This window comes from Vidua chalybeata, chromosome 1 (assembly GCF_026979565.1).
Source record: "Vidua chalybeata isolate OUT-0048 chromosome 1, bVidCha1 merged haplotype, whole genome shotgun sequence".
Lineage (NCBI taxonomy): Eukaryota > Metazoa > Chordata > Aves > Passeriformes > Viduidae > Vidua > Vidua chalybeata.
Window position 1 is genome coordinate 99,083,529 of NC_071530.1, and position 21,061 is coordinate 99,104,589.

The window sequence follows — 21,061 nt, forward strand, 5'->3', positions numbered from 1 at the left end:
TTTACTTACCTTTTTTGTCTCTTTCAAATACATCTGCTGGTTAACAGACCGACTCCCCTGTATATTTCTAAAACCGGGATGTTACTGGATCTCTGGCTACCTGCCTTCTTTTTCCATCTGTGCTAACATAACCAAGTCAGGCCTGCTTTCTAGAATCCATGGGGTAGATTGAGGTGACCTAAACCAATGTGTGATCCATACAGATGCATATAGCTTCTTTAACAAAGAGCATAGGGAATCAAGACCTACACTTAAGGTGATTCTCACCTCAATCCCTAGCCTCATTCAAAAGACTATCTCTATCCATGTGGATGACAAGTTGATCAGGAGTAGTCACCATGGGTTCACTAATGGTAAGTCACACTGGACCAACTTGATTGCCTTCTGCAATGAAACAGCTACCTGGAGGGATGGGGGCAGTAGACATTGTCTACTTTGACTTCAGCAAAGCTTTCAGCACTGTCTCTCTCAACATCTTCATAGGCAAAATCAGGAAGTGTGGGTTGAATTAGTGCACAGTGAGGATCATTGAGAACTGGCTGAACTAGAGGGTTGCAGTCAGTGGCACAGGGTGTAGTTGGAGGCCTGTCATTAGTGGTGTCTCCCAAGGTTCAAAAATGCATATTCATCAATGGCTTGAACGAAGGTGCAGATGTCTACTCAGTAAGTTCCCTGATGAAAAAAAGCTGGGAGGAGTGACCGATATCCCAGAAGGCTGGGCAGCCCTTCCGAGGTATATCGACAGGTTGGAGAGATGACCAGAGAGGAACTGTCTGAAATTCAACAAAGGGAAGTGCAGGGTCCTGCCCCTGGGGAAGAATAACCCCATGGACCAGGATAGACCAAGGGTGATCTGCTGGAAGGCAGCTCTTTGGAGAAGGACCCGAGGGTCCTAGTAAACAACAAAATGTCTATGGGCCAGTGTGTTCTTGTGGCCAAGATAGCCAGTGAGATCCTAGGGTGCATTAGGAACAGCATTGCCAGCAGGTCAAGGAAGGTGATCCTGCCCCTCTACTTAGCCCAGGTGAGGTCACATCTGAGTGCTGTTTTTAGTTTTGGACTCCTCTGTACAAGAGAGAGCTCCTGGAGCTCCATGGAGCTCCTGGAACAGGTTGAGTAAGCAACAAAGATGCCTAGGAGACTGGAGCTTCTTTCTTTACAAAAACAGGCTGAGGGAGCTGGACCTGTTCAGCCTCAAGAAGAGAGAATCGAAAGGGGTCCTCACCAATGTCTATAAGATTCTGAGGAGAGGTGCCAAGAAGATGGAGACAGACTTTTCACCAAGCAATAGAACAAGATGCAACAGGCAGAGACTGATGCACAGAAAGGTCCACCTGAACACAAGGAAGAATGTTTTTATTGTGCAGGGGACCACATACTGAAATGGGCTACCCACAAAAGTTGTGGAGTTTCCCTCATTGAAAATATTCAAGAGCTGTCTGGACACAATCCTATGCCATGTGCTCTGGGATGACCCTGCTTGAGCAGGGAGGTTGGACCAGACAACCTCTATGTCCTCTCCTAACCTGAGCCATTCTGTGATTAATATAAATTTATTTTCTTATTGATTTCAGTTTTACATCAGGCTCCAGAGTGACAAAAACAAAGCAAAATGCTTCATCATGTTCCTTCCTATCTCACACTTAGTCTTTGGCATACTTTTTCTTCTCTTTAACTTTCTCAATCCCTATTTTCCCAAACTAAAACCAATACAGGCTAGAATTTTTACATTTTCTTTGAATCTTAAAATAAATCTGAATTAAATAAATATGTCAGTATAAGCAGGAAGTATTCTTCAATGTGAGGTCCCTCCATTGCTTCCTAGACATATATACCCATTTGTGTATATGCTTCATCAGTGCTATCATTCTAATTCCTGCATGTTTGCTCCATAAAACTTTGTTTGACATGGCTTCACTTGGTTTGTCAGTCAAACAAATGGAAACGTTTCAAACAACTATTATTTCCATCGCTTTGGGACTGATACTCAGAAGTATGCTTGATTCAGCATAAAGATAAAAAAAACAGAAAAGCAATAAGACTTTAAGATTCTCAGCATGGTAGCGGACATGAATTTGCAAAGAAAGAAACAAACATGAATAGTGCAATTTGAATCTTACAATGAGAAAGGAAGTAACAGTTTCACTTGGCTTATTTCCTGTTTAGATGAAGCAACAATAGTGTGCTTTTGTTCACAGCTTTTCACTGTCAAGAAGATACTCAAAAAAGGAGGATATGAATGAAAGAGCAGTATGGATGAACACAGGACTACAGTGTTGACTCAAAAGGAAAACCTTTTAAAAGTATTGCTTGGCTAAGCAACAGCTAAGTGGTAAAGGGTGAAAGATGGTGGGAAGGATAATAGTCTATAAGGATAACAGTTTTTAGCATGTAGACTATGTAGAATGACAGCCCTGCCAGTTAAAAAAGAAACATAAAATCATGTCAAGCACTTTTCCAAATGCCTGCTCTGCCCATATAATGTGTATAGATTGTGTAAGAAAGACAAATTAAGTATTTTGCTAATTTATGGCATTATGTTTATACCATGATTATGGAAACTTAAGAAATTACTATCTGCTTTTCCTAGCTGTGTCTGGAAACTTTTCATTGTTACAGGGTAACAAGCTAAAATTCACCTAATACAGCACTTGCCTACCTTGTAAGGAAAATGAATTGCCTGATTGCCTAGTCAGCAGGGTTACAATTTGGTACCACAGTATGAAGTGTTTAAGCAGCTTATCATCCTTACACATGTAACTACCAACTACCAGATTTTCCATATTTTGGAAGCATTTCAAATGAAAAAATAACTTTTTGGGTTCAATTCTTCTCACACATACTCCAGAGCAACAGAACTGCATGTTTTGTTAATCCTTAAGGTAATTTCTCATGATTTACAGAAACAGAAAAACTAAATGAAACAGTATGTTTCTGGCATTGTTTTGTGGAATTCATGCAGAAAAATCTTACATCACCTAGAAAATGACATTAAATTTCTTGTTTTCTACTCAAAGAGGGCCTAAGAATTTTCTGTGTTGTAGGTAGAATATTATGTAAGAGTGTCCTTAGTTGTTTTTCATATACACCTTTTCACCCACATGCAATGCCACAAACACCAAACCCTTTAGTGTTTTAGTAACATTAAAGCACTATATGAAAGGAAGCCACTATTTCTTCATTCTCAAAATGTGGAATGTGTTGATATATGTTGCAAATCTATCCTCAGTATTCCTCTTTCACTAACCTACATAATAAAATATCAGTTAAAAATTCAATTTTGAAATGACCAGATATTTGTATTGCAACATTAATACTCTCAAATGATTTCCTAGGGTCAATAAAACTGAGCTGAAGATTTTGGACTAAATCTTCAGTTACTCTATGAACAGCATAAATTAATAATCCAAACATATTAAAAAACTTTTTGCCTTCTTCTTGAATGTTTAGAATTATCTTCTTCTCCCAGGGGAGGACTCTGAAAAAGACGGCTTGAGACCAAGTCAGTAAGGCATATTTTGTGTTTCCTGGTACATGAGTAATGGCGCATGAACTTCTGTATGCAAAAGAACTATATCTGTCTTGGCATTCCTATTTATCTGTAAGAAAAAAATAAGGCTTATTCTTTGCTATGTTTATGACTTGTAGTGTGCTACTACCATGCTATGTGCCTTACGCCTACATAAATATTACTTTTGCAACAGCACAGGGCTGTAACATCACCAAATATGTTTACATGGATAGAACTGTAAATGGCAGTGGCTTTTTTTTCAAGAACATCTGCAAGAAATAATATTAAATATATTCTTCAATTTTATGAACCTATTTACTGATTTTGGTGATCAGTATCTGATGCCAATGAGCTTCTTCATTGGCTAAATTTACATTTGCCTGGAAAGGTTAAGAGAGTTCCCATTTATACATTGAGCTCAAATGAATTATAGTTAGGTGTTCACAACATTTATTTATGCGGGTAAACAACCCGCATGCCTATTTTAGCTGCCTAATCCTCCTTCTTATAACCTTGAAGTTATGAAAGATTAAGAATTATGACATCCTCAAACTTCTACTCTTGGTATAGGCTGGTACTCATACCATGACCATGGTTTGAACAATTGGGAGAGAATTGGAGTTCTCCTAGAGCACACACTCCACTGCCTTTTCTAAGAGCTACTTGTCTCTAATTTACATGACAGTTAGTATCTCTTCCAGTGCAAAAGTGACAGAAAAGATGCTGGTAGCATAAGGTAGCTAATAGTTATTCTAAAAGAACTGAGCAACTTAGTGTATTAACATCTTTTTTTCTCTCAGCAGCTCCACTGTTAGCACTTTGCTCAGCTATCTCTTCCAAGGAAATGCATAGTGCTGAGAGAATAAGATAATACTGAAGAGAGTTCCAGTACTTATCATCAGTGTATTTATGTAAAAGCCAGCTTATTGCACGCAAAGGAACCATGCCCTGTTTTTTTTTCAGAATTTTTAAATATATTGTCCCAGGTTCTCCCTTTAAGTGGTTAAAGTTAGCACTGAAACATTGACATATGTACACAGGTGCTATTTTATTAAGTGATTACTGGGGAGGAAAAAAAAGAGGGGCCAGGAAATTAAGAAATGCAGTATAATATTTAAAGACAAATGTGAAGCAAAGAAGAAATTCAGCAGTAGAATTATGACAAGGCAGCAACAGACCTGGCAGCACTTTTAGACGGTGACACATGGAAAATACTTAATACATAAAATGAATGCCCAATGAGTCTGTAGACAGACACTTATGGCTAACAGAAGAGGTATAAGTGAAAAAAAGGCAACATCAAAAAGGTAGTGTGACAGCAGGCTACAAGATGTAAAACTATAAAGCACATGCAGTCTGATATTTTGAAAGCAATTGGAAAACATCCTTTATCTTTACTGGTCTGAAAGTAGATGTAGCCTTGTACTAGCATAGATATTAAATAGGTCTGCACTTAGAAGTTTCAAACAACTTGACATTTATAAACACTGGGAAGTCAAGGCAGGAAAGAGCTCTCTATTATATGTTCATAATGTTTTAAAATGTTGCATGAGTCTCATTTTCAGAAAAAGAAATATTCTATCTTCAATGAAAACAGCACTAGTGACCCACTGTTCTCAAACTATTTTCAGATGTTGATTAACACCATAGTTCTCTGAATTCTGTCTTTGCTTCTTAGTCTGCTATTAGTTCTTGCCTTATAAAACCACTGCCTCAGAACAAGGGTTGTGTTTGCTTGCATTTTAGATAGGAAAATAATTAATGAATGGACTTCCTTAGTCTTAGAACAATGCAAATACTCACCGTTCCTGATAGCCAGAGTTTTACAGTGCTGTATTTCTAATGCCATTAACACAGAACTGTGAGACAAGAGGATGGACATAAAACTGGATGCTGGATGACAGCCAAGAACAAGAGCTAAGGGACCAAGTACAATCTCTGAAGATGAAAAGGAGAAGGAATGTCAGCTAAAGCAGCATCAGCCTGACTGACATCAGAGCTTTAAATCTCATTCTTTCCTGAAAATAAGGCATTTTCTGATAACCAGCCAAGCATACAGGAGCCTCTCATCTACATATAATTGCAAAATTAGCTTTTACTCTTGCTTTTCTATTTTGTCAGAGACTCATAAAATTTAATTTTAAATAATGCCCAAAAGACATCCAGAGCAGAGCACTGCAGGTAGAGCCTCTCATTCTGCTGAAATACAGAAATGGCATTATAGGATTACATAAATAGCATGGCTGTGCCATTGAACGAAAAATTGCCACGAGGGCTGCCTAATTTACTGATGTTGTCATCACCTTCACTAACCTTTCTCTTCTGTAATGGCACATGTTAAGGATCAATGTTCTATATTATAGAAAGAGATCAAAAAGCTACATGCTCTGGTTCAGTATCCAACTGTAAGTCTCTCAACTCTATTATCACTTTTAATAATGAAATTACATACAAATTGTCTTTTAGTGCTTGGGCTTGTGAAATTGTCATCACCTTAAGTCCCTGGCATAAAACCTTCTCCAGTATCCAGTCAACTGAGAGAAGAGGACTTCCAGTAAAGAGGGAAAGAGGAAATTACACTGTAGCTGTTCAGGCTGATGAAATCAACCAGAAAAAGGCAGCAGATTTTAGGTTATCCTTTTGGATAATTCTTTCTCTGTGCTTTAATTTCACCATTCTCCCCAGAGACACTTTAGCCCTGCATGCTAAGGAGGGAACATTTGGATTTTCAGTCATCTCTCAGTTATTCAGGGTAATCCACATAAATTATAGCATGGAATAACACAAAGCTCACAGTGACTATCCAGTGAAAAAAGTGTGTGATACTGGGACTGGACAGAACAAGTTGAGATGGTAAAGTCATACCTGTGCAGTACCACTGAAGCATCACCACCCCAAGACTTATTCAATACATAAAGCAAGTAAGCAGGACTTAAATATTTTAGCTGTTCATCCATTCCATTTGCAGCACTTGTGGTAGGAAAATACTTGACAAGAATGGCATGTCCCATTTTACTTAAAAGGTCAACTATTATCAATTTTCATAGCACAGAAAAGCAAAGAGTTTCTGAGACAGATAAATAGCAGATTTTCTTTCTCCCTTTCATAAATGGCCTTCTGGGAGTATATAAAACAACAGTGCTTCAAAGATTATGATAAAAGTAAAGATAACACAAATAGAAAGGGAGGAAAAAATATAACAGTGGGGAAGTTTCCTTCTCAGTTATTATGCTGTCTGTTTTCCACACAGAGGCCACAAAGACAGATGAAAAATAGTTGGTCTGAGTGTTATGTGTTTGAATGGTTTTTTTTCCAGAACTACTTGGGGTGGAAAATGAATAAAAATCTGCAGAGCTGTGGGTACTCTCAGCCAAGAGCTTACTTGCAGAGCAGACATGAACATTTACCTTGCACAGGATGCTTGGAGGGAAAAAAACACAGACTGAAGCTGAGCAGAGAGCCCTAGTCCCTGTGGGTGCCTCTAGAAGCAGCATGAGGGTCAGACCCCTCCAGGAAATTGCGCTTGACTAACCTCCTTCTTCACTATGTCAAGTGAGGCAGCCCAGCTCTTTTTACCTATATTTAGCCCTTGTAATATCACCCCATGTCCCCTCCATTTCCCAAAATGCCAGTAATATTCCCACAGTTCAGTCTGAGTTTGACTGAGTGGCCAGCACTTCCACAGTACTCACTGCCTTAAAGTATTTTAGCAACTCAGTCAAAATTCGTCGGTCACATCTGAAAATGTCAGGTTACAATTCTATGAAAAGAGCCCTACTGCTGACTGTAGCTGTATGGCCTGAGACAAGGTCATACCACAGATAAATATAGTATGCAAGTAACTCTGTCACCTTATTGATATATTCAACAACACCTTTGAAAAACAATGAATTAATCCAAAACCCCAGTATCCTCCCCTATCAAGTCTCCTTCCCTCCAAAATGGGGAGACTGGAAAAAACGTACCCACTCTATGCTAATAATAATATAAACTTGTTATATGGCTCCTTTAAAAACCCATCCTTCCTGTAAGTTCTCTTAAAACTTGTAGAACCTGCAAATGATCTTAAATAACATAATTTTATAGGAAAAGCTTAAGTTCACTTCATTTTTTTTCCACATGCACCTCATTCTGTACTACTCCAGAAATAATAATGCAAATATTAGCTTTTATGCACTTTTGTCCATGTTTGAAAAATTAATCCAACAGGTTTATTTACCTTAAAACAGTCAGAAGAGACAGGTAAAATTGTGTTGGAAGGCAATGATTTGAGATCTAGGAAACGATAGGTTCTTAGTTCACTTATTTAACCTTTTTTCTTGATTTTACAATCTAGAAAATGCATGTTAGGACTTGCTCTTTACTTTCTCTTACATTATAATTAAAAAACAACATTTGGGGCATCTTACGAATTCAAAGTGTTATTTTTGAGAATTACCAGTGAGCCTCTCAAAGTTACAGACTAATTTCTTGTGTTTGTGCTCAGTCAAGTCTCTGGTTTTTATTTTCAGTCCTTCATATGTTGTGAGATCTCAAGGGAAGAGTTCAACTCAGCAAAAAGCTTGAAACAGCCCTGTAACTATACCTAAATTTAGAGCCATTGGAAAAGGAGAGCTGGTTTGGACCCTAAAGAAAACAGTGAAGCCAGCTATCAATCAGCATCTCACATGGAGTTCAAAGACCTGTTTTGCTTCTTCAGGTTTGTTTGTGGCTTCTTTTGTTTGTTTGGATTTTTTTTTTTTTACTTTTTAATAAGAAAAATTAAATTCTTACTGGCAGAGATTTTGTGTCATTATAATGCTTTTGATGAGACTGACAGTATTGCAGCAGAAGACAAATAATAATAAAAAAACCCCAAGCCACCAGACCAAAAAAACCCAAACCCTGGATGTCTGGTATTTATGTAATAAAACCAAAAAAGTACCAACAAAATGTTCAAGTTCTACTTTTACTGCAGCCCTTTTTGCCAATGTGTACCCATGGAAACTTCAATTACAAGACCACATACAATTTTTCAAATATTCAACATAATAGCATATTCAACAAAATTTTTCCTAATTTTAGGTGTTTATGTTTCAAATCATTTAAAACTGCTCTATGCTATTTTTTTTTGCCTAAATAGATTCCATTACCATCATTTACAAGGAAAATATGGAGTAAGGCATTTGACAAAAACATATTACCAAGCAATAGTAAACATTTTCCAGAAAACAGAAGCCAGCTATGCTTCTAGCTCAATAAGCATCACAGTTAACTGCCTCACCTCCTACATGGCATGTCTGGAAGAGAACAGTGTCTATCCAAACAGTTTAATGCGCTAAACAGTTAAATGCTTCAGCCCTTCAAGTGAACATAACATATGCTGTGCTGACCGACAGAAGAGAATTGTATATGGTTCAGTCCACAATCTGATTACATGTTAATCATCTCCCAAGAAGTGCTCAAAATTATATCCAAGATGATTAAATTTCATATCACAGAGAGGAAGGACCTAAATTCTAAAAGAAGAGAACAAAAAGGCACCAAACTTCTGTCACCTCTGACTGCTATTAGAGTGAAATTAATGGAACTCCTCCAGGGGTTTCTCCAGAATCACATGAAAACAGTCTGTGCTGCCTAAATAAAAAAAATACATATGCATTTGGGAAAATGAAGAAAGGATGTCCAGAAGGAAGGCTGCAGCACACCTCAGGTATAGATGTGAAGCCTTGGTAAAAAAGCACATGAAAACACTGAAAAATTAAGGGAAGGACTTGTTCTACTGAGTTGAATAGGAATCCTACTACATTATTTACGAGGAATAGGATTTTACCCTGCATGATCATGTAATTATAGTGTCAGCATGCAGACACCCAGGAGGACAGAGCTAGTGCTGAACATGGAATTAACATTGGTATTTCACAACTCTTGAACGATTTGCCATGTAACCCTCACATCCCCCAAATGCTGCCTTCCAACCAGAATTGCCTAGGGTTTTGTAAAATTGAATAGTGGTGGGGAGACAGTATTCCCCATTACAGCTCCATTTGCTTGAGTGTTTCTGAAGCCTTTTTATCTCACAGCCTTTAAAAGCTGGAGGAAGGTCCCTCCTTCCTGGATGTGCAGTTAGATTGGCACCCTGCAAAGCATCCTGAACATAAGGCAGTGCAGGACTGGCCTCCCCAGAAGCAGAGCACTCTGCAGAGTCTGGTCGCTGCTTCCACTTCATTTGATGAGAAAAATGAGTTATGAGAGCTTTTTCCTTGTTGCAGCCTCCTCACCAAGGGAAAAAAAATAAAAAAGGAAAAAATATCTGTCCTTCCTATCCAAATCTCAGTCTTTGTACCTACCTGCCTGCAAAGGATTTGAAACTAGAGCAACGATGTTTTTAAGAGGAGAAGAGGGGGAGGAAGGTGACTGCTGCTCACTTCAGAGTGGTGCTACACATAATACACTAAGACACAGAAAGAAATTCACTTCTTCACCTTTTTGCTCCCCTGTGTGGGAATGTGGCTTCGGTCATGATTGCACCTCAGAAGCCACACAGTGAAAAGCCTCTACAGTGAGAAGGTTAGGAACTGGGCACATCTTATCTTACAAGAGGCTCAGCAAGGACTGTGTTTCCAGGAAGATGGGCTTCTTTTTGTAAGTGAAAATTTTTATCTGCTTTTCCTACAAAATGGATTGCTGGTACAAATTCCTGAGCCAACAATTCATACTGCTGATACAAAAGCAGGCTGGGCACAGAATGTTTCAGGAAAAGAAAAAAAAAAAAGGTTGCATTTTGGAAGATATCTGCTTGTGAATGCTAGGACTCTTGCAAAGGACGGGAAAGAGCAGACTGTGAAGCTAAAAATAACCACATGCATGCAAATATCATGTACTACAGCACTACCACAGCATTTCTGGCCATAATATAGAAATCGACTGAATATGAGAACTACTACAGATCAAAACTAGTCTTCACTTGAGTATTTCAAGACGCTTCTTTTCCAGGAGAGAAAGTCAAATTTGCAAGCTACACTTCTTTTTTTATCAGTGGGAAAGAATGCCAAATAGGCCATTTCCAGAGCCACAAGAGAAACTCCATCCTGAGGACAAATTTGCCTAAAAGACAAACCCACACAGGCAACCAGCAGCTGTGTGGCATCAGAATGGATACTGCTGCATAATGTAAAACTTTACCAAAACTTTCAAGACCACTGTAATGTCACCACAAGATGACATTTCTGATTCTAGCACAGCTTTCTTAAGGGTTCAATTATGCAAAGTACCAATCCCAATTCAGAAAAGCACCTAAACACAAAGATAGCTGTAATCATGAAAGCAGTTCCCTATTTAACTTGATTATTCAGTTGGCATGTAAATTCTAAGTGCTTAACTGCATTAACACAAACATCAAGGTTTTGTCTCAGTAGGATGAATTAAGTAAGCTGAAATTCATTGCACCGGTATATTTGAAGCAGTGGATTTCAGATTACTTCATCTCTTTTTCTGTAAGCGTGCTGTTGTGCCAAAAGCTGTCACTCCCCTGTTTTCTATGCATTTGCTGTATTTTAATGAGAAACTCTATTTATTGATTCTGATATTACCGAGAAAATGGGTTTTCCTTTCAAAAAGATGATTACACATAAATGTTACAGAGAAACACAAGAGGGGGTTTTGTTTTGTGGGCTTTTTTTTCCCCTGCATAATTGCTGAAGGCAGCGTATTACCCACTAGCACAAGGCAGTAAATGAGCTAAGTCCCGGATTCACAGCTGTGCTCAGTGTGCTCCATGTGCAGCGACGGGCACTCAGAAAGAACCATTTGGGATGCCCTGATGTAAAAGGGCTGGCTCTCTACTGGACCCGTGCCCATCACAGTCAAGGTAAAGCCACAAGGCTGTGCCGTGCACAGAAGACAGCAAGGTCCCCAAGGTGCCAATCTGCCAGCCAGGCAATGTCAAAGAAAAGCAGTAATGCAGACATGGCCTCTTTTTCACTCATCACACCCACAGATGCCTGATTCTTTCTCTCTTGCTTTCAGTAGTGCTGAGTTTTAGGGAGCAAACAACATAATACAGAATTTCTTTTCTGGGACTAGCTGTTAACCCTTAAAAAAGAATACTCATCATTATGTTTCTCTGTTTAAAACCTAGTATAAGTAATAAATATTTTCTTTCTATTGGTGGTGGCAAAACACTTTCATTACTGTACTCTGTTAAACAAGCAGTACTAATATGTAGAGCTCTTAAAGAAAATTGCAACAGGAACCTTGCATTCTTATGAGAATGCAATGTGTTGCTGTTCTCAGCTAACAGCGCTACAATTTTTTTGAGTGCATCAAATAAACACATCAAAAAGCAAGCATCTGCACCCTCCAAAGTTTATTTAAATCCCCTACCTTTCCTACATAGAGTGGGTCTGTACCCATGTATTCTTCCAGCACAAAGAACTGATTCCACACCCAGCTGCGTTTGGTTCTCGTCCTCCCTGATTGAAAATAGGGCTTTGACCTGGACCTTGTGATCTCTGCTTGATTCATCCCAGAAAGACAGAGGAAAAGAGCTAGTATCTGAAGAAAATGGCAAAACTCCACTTTGCCCAACTTCATCTTTTTTTTTTTTTTTTCCTCGGTGAAAGAAAAAACCTTGACCAAAGCAGGCACAATTCCAGTTGTCTCAGTAGCTCTAGCTTCCGGCAGGGTGTCAGCAGGGAGTCCAGAGATAATAATCTGCAGAGTGGTCGATTGGAAGATGTCACCACTGCTGAATAGCCTTCACCAAAGAAATGGTGTAATGGGTACCTATCCAGGAAAAAGACAAAAACTGTTGTCAGAATTTTAATTTTTTTTAGAGAATGAAAATTCTTTGCAGCTTTGACATAATGCATTGAAACTGTTTATTCATTACTTTTCTCCTCATCAACACCAATGAGTTTACATAAATCTCTCAGAGTTTATAGAAAACTTCTTGGATGGCATTACTACTGCTGATACAACTGTATTTATAGCCATAAAGTTTTCTCCTAAATGTTCTCTTAATACACTGTTTTTTTCCAGTATAAATGCTAAAATTGTTCCTCTTTAAAATAATCAGAGTAACTGTAGTTATTTACAGTCATTTGGTTTGATATTTTCTCTTCTGTCTGCTATGGTCTGCTTTACTTGCCATTACTATGATATAATTACAAACCAGCTAAAGGCAGCAAGTTGTAATAATGGCAGGGATATATCCTAGCTTAACTCTCTCCCATATAACAAAAAAGTAAAATGAAGGAGCATAAGATGAATCAGAACAATTTGATTGATTCTTAGTCACAGTACATCAGATGCTATGATTTCTTCTGATCTGAACCTGACCCGATAAAAAGCCCTGAGTCTCCCCACTCAATTTCACTACATTCTTAAAGCAAATGTCAGGCACTGTAAGAAACACGTTAAACTACTTTATATATTTATACCGAAATATGCCCAGAATGATCAGAAGATAATGTCATTTTGTATTTTCAGTGAAACCTTGATTTAATTAAAAATTATTTTCCAGAACTAAAAAATGTAAATCAGTTTTTATTTAAAATTTTTATCATTTAATAACTCAGACTTATTAATGAAAAAATTACTTTTTTTTTTTTTTTTAGAAAGACAAACTTCAATACTTAAACAAGACTCTTTTCTGCCTTTTATGACTTTGAATCTTCTCTGCCCATGTAAAAATGTATATTTAGTATAATGTTTTTAAAAGTGTAAATTCTGTCAGTCAGAACCAAACATAGCTTTGTCTTTTGGAAGAATCACCGGATAAGCAAAGCTGTCTCTTATATAGACATCCTCCTTGTCCAAGTGAGCAATAAGGGAGACAAGAAGCATTTAAAAAGTGCCAAACATGAAGTGGAAATAAGGATGAAATTAAAATAGATAACGGCATTAATTTGGAGTGAACTGCTGCTACTTAGGAAGCCACAGAAGAAAGAAGATTTCATCCTTTATACTTTTAATTAATCTAAAAAGGCTAGACGTTAAATCACATACACATTAAACACTCTGGACTGATTATCATAGTCCTACCCATTACTACTAAAACTGAGTGAAATGAGATATCCACTATCTCTTTTCAGTATGTCAGGCTCTTTCAGCTGCAAAACGCCTATGCATAGTGCTGCCAAAGGTACCTAGAGGGCAGAAACATGAAACAAATAAAAAGCTCTTCTGATTACAGACTGTATTTAAAGCCTTTTATTGTAATCCCTCCTGTGGTACTGCCCTGCACCAGAAAGGCTTTGCTTAGAGGCTGGTGGGATAAACCACAAACCCACTGAGCGTGTTTGCTAAGCAGCAGCAATTTGAAAGCTTTCAAATAGGAAAATCCAGTGTCTCCCTACAGGCAAAATGAAAAGAATAGGCAAGCCTTACCTAAAGACCCTAATTTTGAAAACATGATGCTACAGTTGTAAAAGACATCACTCCAACATGGACCAGAATTCTTGTAACATCAGGATTAACAAGGAGGTGTCATCCTATTTAGAAGAGCCTAGTTTGAAATTATTAATCCCAAATAGTCATAACTCAGTTTTGATCTGGCCCTTTGGGTAAATCATGACCATATGACAGGAATTACTGAGAGTAATTACTGGCTGCCAATGAGTGTTAAGGAAGTAGCTGTATTTTCCCTGTGATATGTTCACTTCCTACTGCTCTGTTCAGCTATGGTAAGTGTTGTTCGTAGTAGAGGCTGTTTATGCATCCTTGATTTCCCCTCTCTGTGTCTAAGTTACATCATGTTAAAGACATCTGATATTGATAAACTGTCAGTTTATTTCAAAGAGGCAGCAGATTGTTATTTAACAGAGATAAAAATACAAAATGGATTTTCTCAAGAAATGTCAGTAAAACATTTACAATATGTTAGAGTCTTTTCACTAAGCAGTTTGAAATGTCTTGTTCTTGCTCAGAACAGACATTTCAAACCTAGAATTGCTCTAACCTTTATCTCGAACAGTGTTCTCTTATATCCTTTCTTTTACACCTGCAGGAAAGTATGAAAGCCACCATATGGAGTGCCATGGTCCCCAGCCACACGCCACAGCATAGAACTGAAAAATGCACCCAAAATACCAACTGAAAAACAGTCCATATGCTAGACAGCACAATCTGATGAAAAGCAGAATACTCACACCTCCTGGAAAAAAAAAAAAATGTTGTTGTGGTTTACTCATTCTCAAATACTTTCACCACACAGACTCCAAAATTTCAATTATTTTTATTCAGCTGTGTGGCAGCACTTTCTGCTCTGAAACACTCTTCCCTCCCTTTTTTTTTCTTCTTCATGATACGTATTCCTATTCCTCTTAAAGCCCTTTTTTTTTAGGTTTTTTATTTATAGTTCTTCCAGCACACTGCCTTTTATATGTGATAACCTCCAAAAGCAGAAGTCTCTTGTATTTAAAAATAATTTCTGTTTTGGGAATAATTCTTTATTAAATAGCATTTCATCACCTTTCTTACTGAGATGGATGGATGGATGGATGGATGGATGGATGGATGGATGGATAGATGGATGCATAGATAGATAGATAGATAGATGATAGATATATAGATAGATAGACATACATTTTATACAGATTTTTTTGATTAATTTTTGCCAAGCATAACTAGCACTTCAACATCACTTGTTTGTGATGTCGATAAGTATCAAGTCCACAAGATCACATAAGCAATGTCACAGGATTCATAAAATTGAAAACTAAGAGGTATTGTTGGGGTTTTTTTCTTCATTAAGTCACAGCTTGAGTGTTCAGGGTTGCACTTGCAGCAGTGGATAAAACTAACACTGACAGCGACAGAGGGTATTCAGTGCTCTGATTCCAGTGTCTTCACTGTCATCTGTGTTTGCTGACTTGAGTGTGATGGCAAAACTGACCTGCAACCACTTTGTACCTTTTGTTTAAAGATGCTCTTTTACCAAATGCCATCTCTTTCTGCACAAACAAGATTCAGAATATACAAAACTGAGAAATATTTACGCCTTTAATTGATATAATTAACTACTCTAGAATAAAAGGGTACCTTTACAATTTGTTTCTCATCTCCCAAATGCTACTCCCCTCCCCAGATAGGGGTAAACCAATCATATCTCCTCATTCACACTTTGCCAACCTAAAAAGTAACTTAGGCCTTTAAAAATAAAAGTCTGCTAGTGTATTTAAAGCATTAAACTCTAGCTTTCACATCTCAGCTCGTTTTCCCTATTTACTTTACATGTAGTCCTGGCAATCAAAAATATGAAAAATACAAAGTAAAAGAACTGGTATGTAATTTGGAGAGTACGTTATGTGATCTGTACAGTGCAAGGTAGCATGTCTTAACTGAGCAGTAACATGCTGTCCAAGTGAGCAGCTGTAAGAATCAAAAAACCCACAAAACCCCCAAAAAATAAACATAAAAAATCCACTAAATATCCATGTTTATGTTGTTAAATAGCTGTCTGATACATAAAACCTCAGACTGAAGAATACACATTTGAAAAAAATATTAACCTTTTCATTCACTATACATCATGAACCTTACATTTTCTCCCATCTACTGTGCAAAAATTAATCTATATTTAAGCCACAGTGTACTGGTATACACTGCTAATCTGAAAAATGTTACTACTCTACTTTACCAAAACAATCTGCTAATGTCAAAAAGACACTATTATGCACTGTCTCCAAGGGGCAATCTTGATTTGTTGAAAACATTCAGATCATGAATAAGATCCTCAACTTAAAGGAATAGTCCCCCTCACTGCAAGCAATTAAGGGTAATTTACACCCACTGAAAATCTCTCTGAATATTTTGCTTCACTCCATAATTTCTGAAACAACTCATCACGTCTAGTGTTCGTTGTTTGCGTGACACAATAAGCACCAGTAGATAAGGACAAGTTTTCAGTCTCAGAGATATCATCTTGGAAGCCCTTCTTCCCCACATCTGAGATTTCCCCAGCCCTGTAGGGCAGTTTGCTGAATGCTCTTGAGATCATCTTTGCACCACCTAACCTTTGCAGCCAAAATGCAAATTCCTGCAGACTTCTGCTCACACATTGCTACCAGTGTCACAGTGCCAGCTTAATCTATGAACCATATCATTTTCCTGTCAACCTCTTCAACCCAACAGAGGATTTTGTCCTTCAGCATATCTTGTCCTGAAGTGTTTCTAATGAGTAAAATGCTTCAGGAAGAAGTGGAAATCCAAACCCTTTTCCATTACTAAACTCCATCAGTCTGGATTGCAATACTCTAGTTTGAAATCTCACTGTCAGCCACTCATTGAAGTTGTAACTGAAGAGTTTACCACTCCTATTTTATTGCCTTCTCTTCCCTCACCCTCTCTCCTGCCCCTTTATTCTCCTTTCATCAAATTCCTTCAATTTTTGATACCATTGCAAAATTTACTGCACAAATATGGACCTCACTGACTTAGCAGCCCCCACCTGCTAGTAAATCTTGCATTAGCTTGGTCAACAATGCAGCTATCCCATGGGTTTTTTTTGTTTTTTCTCTACTTTAGTGATTCAGTAAAGTCAGAGCCAGGGTGTTGAAATAATTCCAAGGGTGACTGTTGCCACTGGATCTTGAACCATGATCTCTTAAACAAAGTAGAACCAGCAGGTGAGCCCCCTGACAGCTGGACTGCTCGCACTGAAATATTTATGCTTTGACATTCAATTTTACAATGCCCATTGGACAGGGTGCTACATTTAGTGGCAGAGAAACTTCCCCTTTGTTACAAGCTTGCAGCTCCTCCATGTCACACACCCTAAATATTACAGGAGACTCCTTCACAGGCATATGAACAGGATGTGGTACTTGAGACAAAAAGGTTTTGAGAAGATATCAGGTCTAATTATGGTATCAATTGCAATGTCTGGTTATCACTTTTTTCAGAGAAAGAAAAAAAGAAAAGGAGGGTGCCTTGGAGCAAGTGAGGTGGGGACCCTGTGATGAAATGAAGCTCTGCAAGTCAAGGCAGTACAATGAAACCTATTAACTCCCTGTGCCAGATGACATTACAACTACAGACCACAACCTCCTGCCGCTAACTGGCCTAAATATTCACATGGGAGATCTGTAAATGTAGTGCACATCCTGCAGTCTGCATCTGGTTATCAAGCAAAAAACTATCACTGCTCCAAACATATGGCACTGTTACACTAAACTGGCTCCAATACCCTCTGACTCAGGTAAAAGGACCTGATGAGATGACAAAAAAACACTAGGCACACTGCAACAAATTATATGGCTTAAAAAAAATCATAAAGAAAACCAGGCAACAGCTTTTGGTCTTTTATACTGCTCTGCAGTTGATCATAAGATTGCACGTGTCTAGAGTGCTAAATTGTTTGGGTTCTTGGTAAGTTTGTTTTCTTCGCCATGCAAAATTAGCAGAAGAAAGATCTTTTTTTTTCTAATATCATTTTCTCCATGTGAACGGGTTTTATTGGTTTTTCACCTTGCTATGGTGCATTTGAAAGATCTAAGCTGCTGGGAAGGATTATGCTAATTTGATCAGTTATTGAAAAGAAACACCAGCAGTATTTTTGGATCTGGGACCAATCAAGGCAAATATTTAAATTTCCACAAGCTCAATTTTTGCAGCCTCATTTCAGCTGAAGAACGTCACATAATGCCTAGGGATGACTTTCTTGCAGAACTGCTGAATTCCCAGAGGAGGCACTCCTGCATTACTGCTTAGAGTTAAGCCTAGTTTGACAGGAAGAACTGAAGTAACCATCTATTTTATGCACCCTTCCTCAGATAGAATTTAATGATTTTTATTGCCACAAGATAACAATACCCAGTAGTAGCATGAAAGCATACAAGAAAAAATGTGTGTGATAAACTAAAGGAAAAGGAATGGCTCAAGAAAGGCCTTCATTGAAGAACCGCTGAACAGATCAGATACTGAAGTCAATAGACTGAAAACACACGCAAAAACTTACTAGACATCACTAGGACTAACTCCCAAGCAGTATATTCATCTGTAAACCACTTGAAGTTTAAAATATTTTCTATTTTCATCACACATCAGAGTCAATTTGTGAGTTGAATCCCTTTGAGAAAAGGCTTAGCCAGGTTTATAGCAAAGTAGGAATTTAAGTTGGACTAGAACAACTAGGTCTTGCATTAGTAATGATTTTCTTCAGTCAAGTCTCTGACTGCTGAAGAAACATAGAAAAATGTGGGCACGTGTATGTACACACCGTCATACGTGAAAAGGATAGGCGAAAAGCTATGTGGATATTGTATCCATTCTCATCAGAAAATTCACAGTTAATCTGCAGCTGTACAAATGCTTTACAATTACCTTTTTACATGAAAAAATAAGAATATTTTGCTACTAAATCAATAGCAAATAATCAATAGTGCCTTGCTATTAAATCAATGAATGTAGACTTAGGAGAGTTGTGAGGCTGTCATCTGACTTTTAACACTATTCTAATGACCCACATCAGCCTTTAATTACAGTAAAGTCTCCCATTATAAGGGTGAAATGTTCCTTGATTAAAACTGCAATCTTTAATGGCTTTTTGCGAGAAAATAAGCTGTATTACTGATGTTTGTATTTTCACTCACATGAACTGACACACATTTCTAACATGCAGTGGTAGCTCAGATTATTACCTTTGATATATTCCTAATATTCCTGGTAGTTTTAAATCTTTATTGAGTACTCAAACCCTTAATATTACTTAACTTAATATTAAAACTGCCAAAGCTAGGCCCTCCCTTACTGTGGATTTTACTGCAACTGTTTTTTGAATTTTACTTAGCCTTTATTCATGACCCTGAAAAAAGCGTGTGTCTAGATGTCTAGATTAGATCCCCTGGTAGTTGCAGACAGAAAAGCTATAAAATTTTGTAAAAGGACTTAAAAATAATAGCACATTTGGTCCCTGGATAGTTCTTTTGGGTTTGTTAAGTGGGTTTTGTGTTCTTTTTTTCCTCCAAAGATAGTAACACACCCGTTGCACTGAACTAGCTCTAGTGAGGCACAATCGCACCATTTCCAAATATCCTCACCTCACTTTCCCATCGTTAAAACTGTTACAATATTGCTGAGAAAAAATCAGCATCACTTTACAGCTGATCTGTATCTGTTGACCTGTTGTACCTTCAGAAGCTACATAGTAAGCAAACTTAATTTAGTTATGCAACTTTCATGCTACTGTCCTTCTGAACAGCTCTGCACCTGGGGTTATGTAGACCCACCTTTCTCAGAAACAAAGTACCTAGCTTTCACCAGTAACAATTCCCTACAAACTCAAATAATGTAACACAGAAACAATTAGAAGATATAATAAAGATAGAAAAGTAAAGTCATGCATCATTGCCAAGGAGAGGCTGTTTCAGAAACTGGCATGCTCAGGAGTTTGGCTCTTTTATGTATTTATTTATTTGTCCTGGAAAAGCAATTTATTTTCTGCAAAGCTGCACAATCACCTATGTTTTAGCTGAAAAATTGCAAGGCAGGATGTCTTGTTAGAGAGACTATGAAGTATACTCTGCCCTTTCAAGTCTCTGGTTTGGCTTGAGCAAGTTATCTATCAGAATATAAGATTTTATCCTTGCAAGGGGAAAAGATGAAAGTATCAGCATTTCAGTTCCCAGAATCAGAGCACATCACAATTATCCATCTCCCATCCTTTCCCACATCCTGGGGAAGGCATCATTTATAGAATCTTGGCTCACCTGAACTACTTCACCTTTTGAAAGCAGTATAAAGGCTAAACTGTATCTCAAAAAGGGATTTTTTTTGCCTCCATTAGCAACTAGAAGTCTGAGAATCCAGATGACAACCCTCTTGCTACTGGTGTACCCAGCCTATTGTAGGAAAGCAGGACATGCCCGTGTGTGGATATGTGGATGGATTGGGGGACAGGGCGGAGGGGGAAGGGTCAGCATCAGCCAAGCACTGCAGAGCTAGCCTTACTAGCTGAATACTAATCAAAGAAACAGCTCCCATAATTTCAACATTTGCGAACTCTAGAACATCCTTGACACAGAAGGACAAAAGCTCTGGGAAATAACTCAGGAAATTTCATTGTCTCTAATATTTTGCATTGTAGCATCACTGCCAGACTTTGAGCCCAAGCAAGACAGCCGCTGTGGCTTGGCAGAACAGACTGAGACTGTCAGGACTTTGGGCTGCCTATATTTTGCAGAAGTCTGTGGTCCTCCCTTCCCCCACCACACTTCCCCATTTGTCTGTGAGACTTCTCCAAAGAGTCAAGAGTGATGCTATTGTTCTCTTATTTCTCAGAAGGTGTCCACGCGCCTATAGTCCCAGTGCTCTCACTTTCCACGGTTTCCCCACCATACCAGGTGTTGGGTGTTCCCGCGGCCCGTCCCAGCCGCGCTGGCCGGGCCGCCCCCAGCCCGGGGAACGCCAAACTTACGGCCGCGGCCGCGCCGCCCCCGGCGGCTCCGCAGAGCCGCGGCTCCGCTCCGGGCAGGAGCCGCTCCGGGGCGAGCGGGTGCGGAGGAACAGCGCACAGCCCTTTCCTGCAACTGCTCCGACCGCCCTCTGCCTACACGGGAGGGAACGGAA

At 38.5% G+C, this 21,061-nt stretch overlaps 1 protein-coding gene across 3 annotated transcripts in view; it reads right to left on the reverse strand.

Annotated features, from left to right (window-relative positions):
- The window catches only part of LOC128795565 (cadherin-7), a 72,004-nt gene extending 59,919 nt beyond the window's left edge, over nucleotides 1-12,085 (reverse strand). For 2 of the 3 annotated variants that reach the window (XM_053956433.1, XM_053956443.1), the window contains exon 1: nucleotides 11,876-12,085. In XM_053956433.1, coding sequence (XP_053812408.1) covers nucleotides 11,876-12,085 — 210 coding nt within the window. The remainder of the gene's footprint in view (nucleotides 1-11,875) is intronic. The other variant, XM_053956452.1, reaches the window with a different exon arrangement.
- Nucleotides 12,086-21,061: the final 8,976 nt, after the last annotated feature.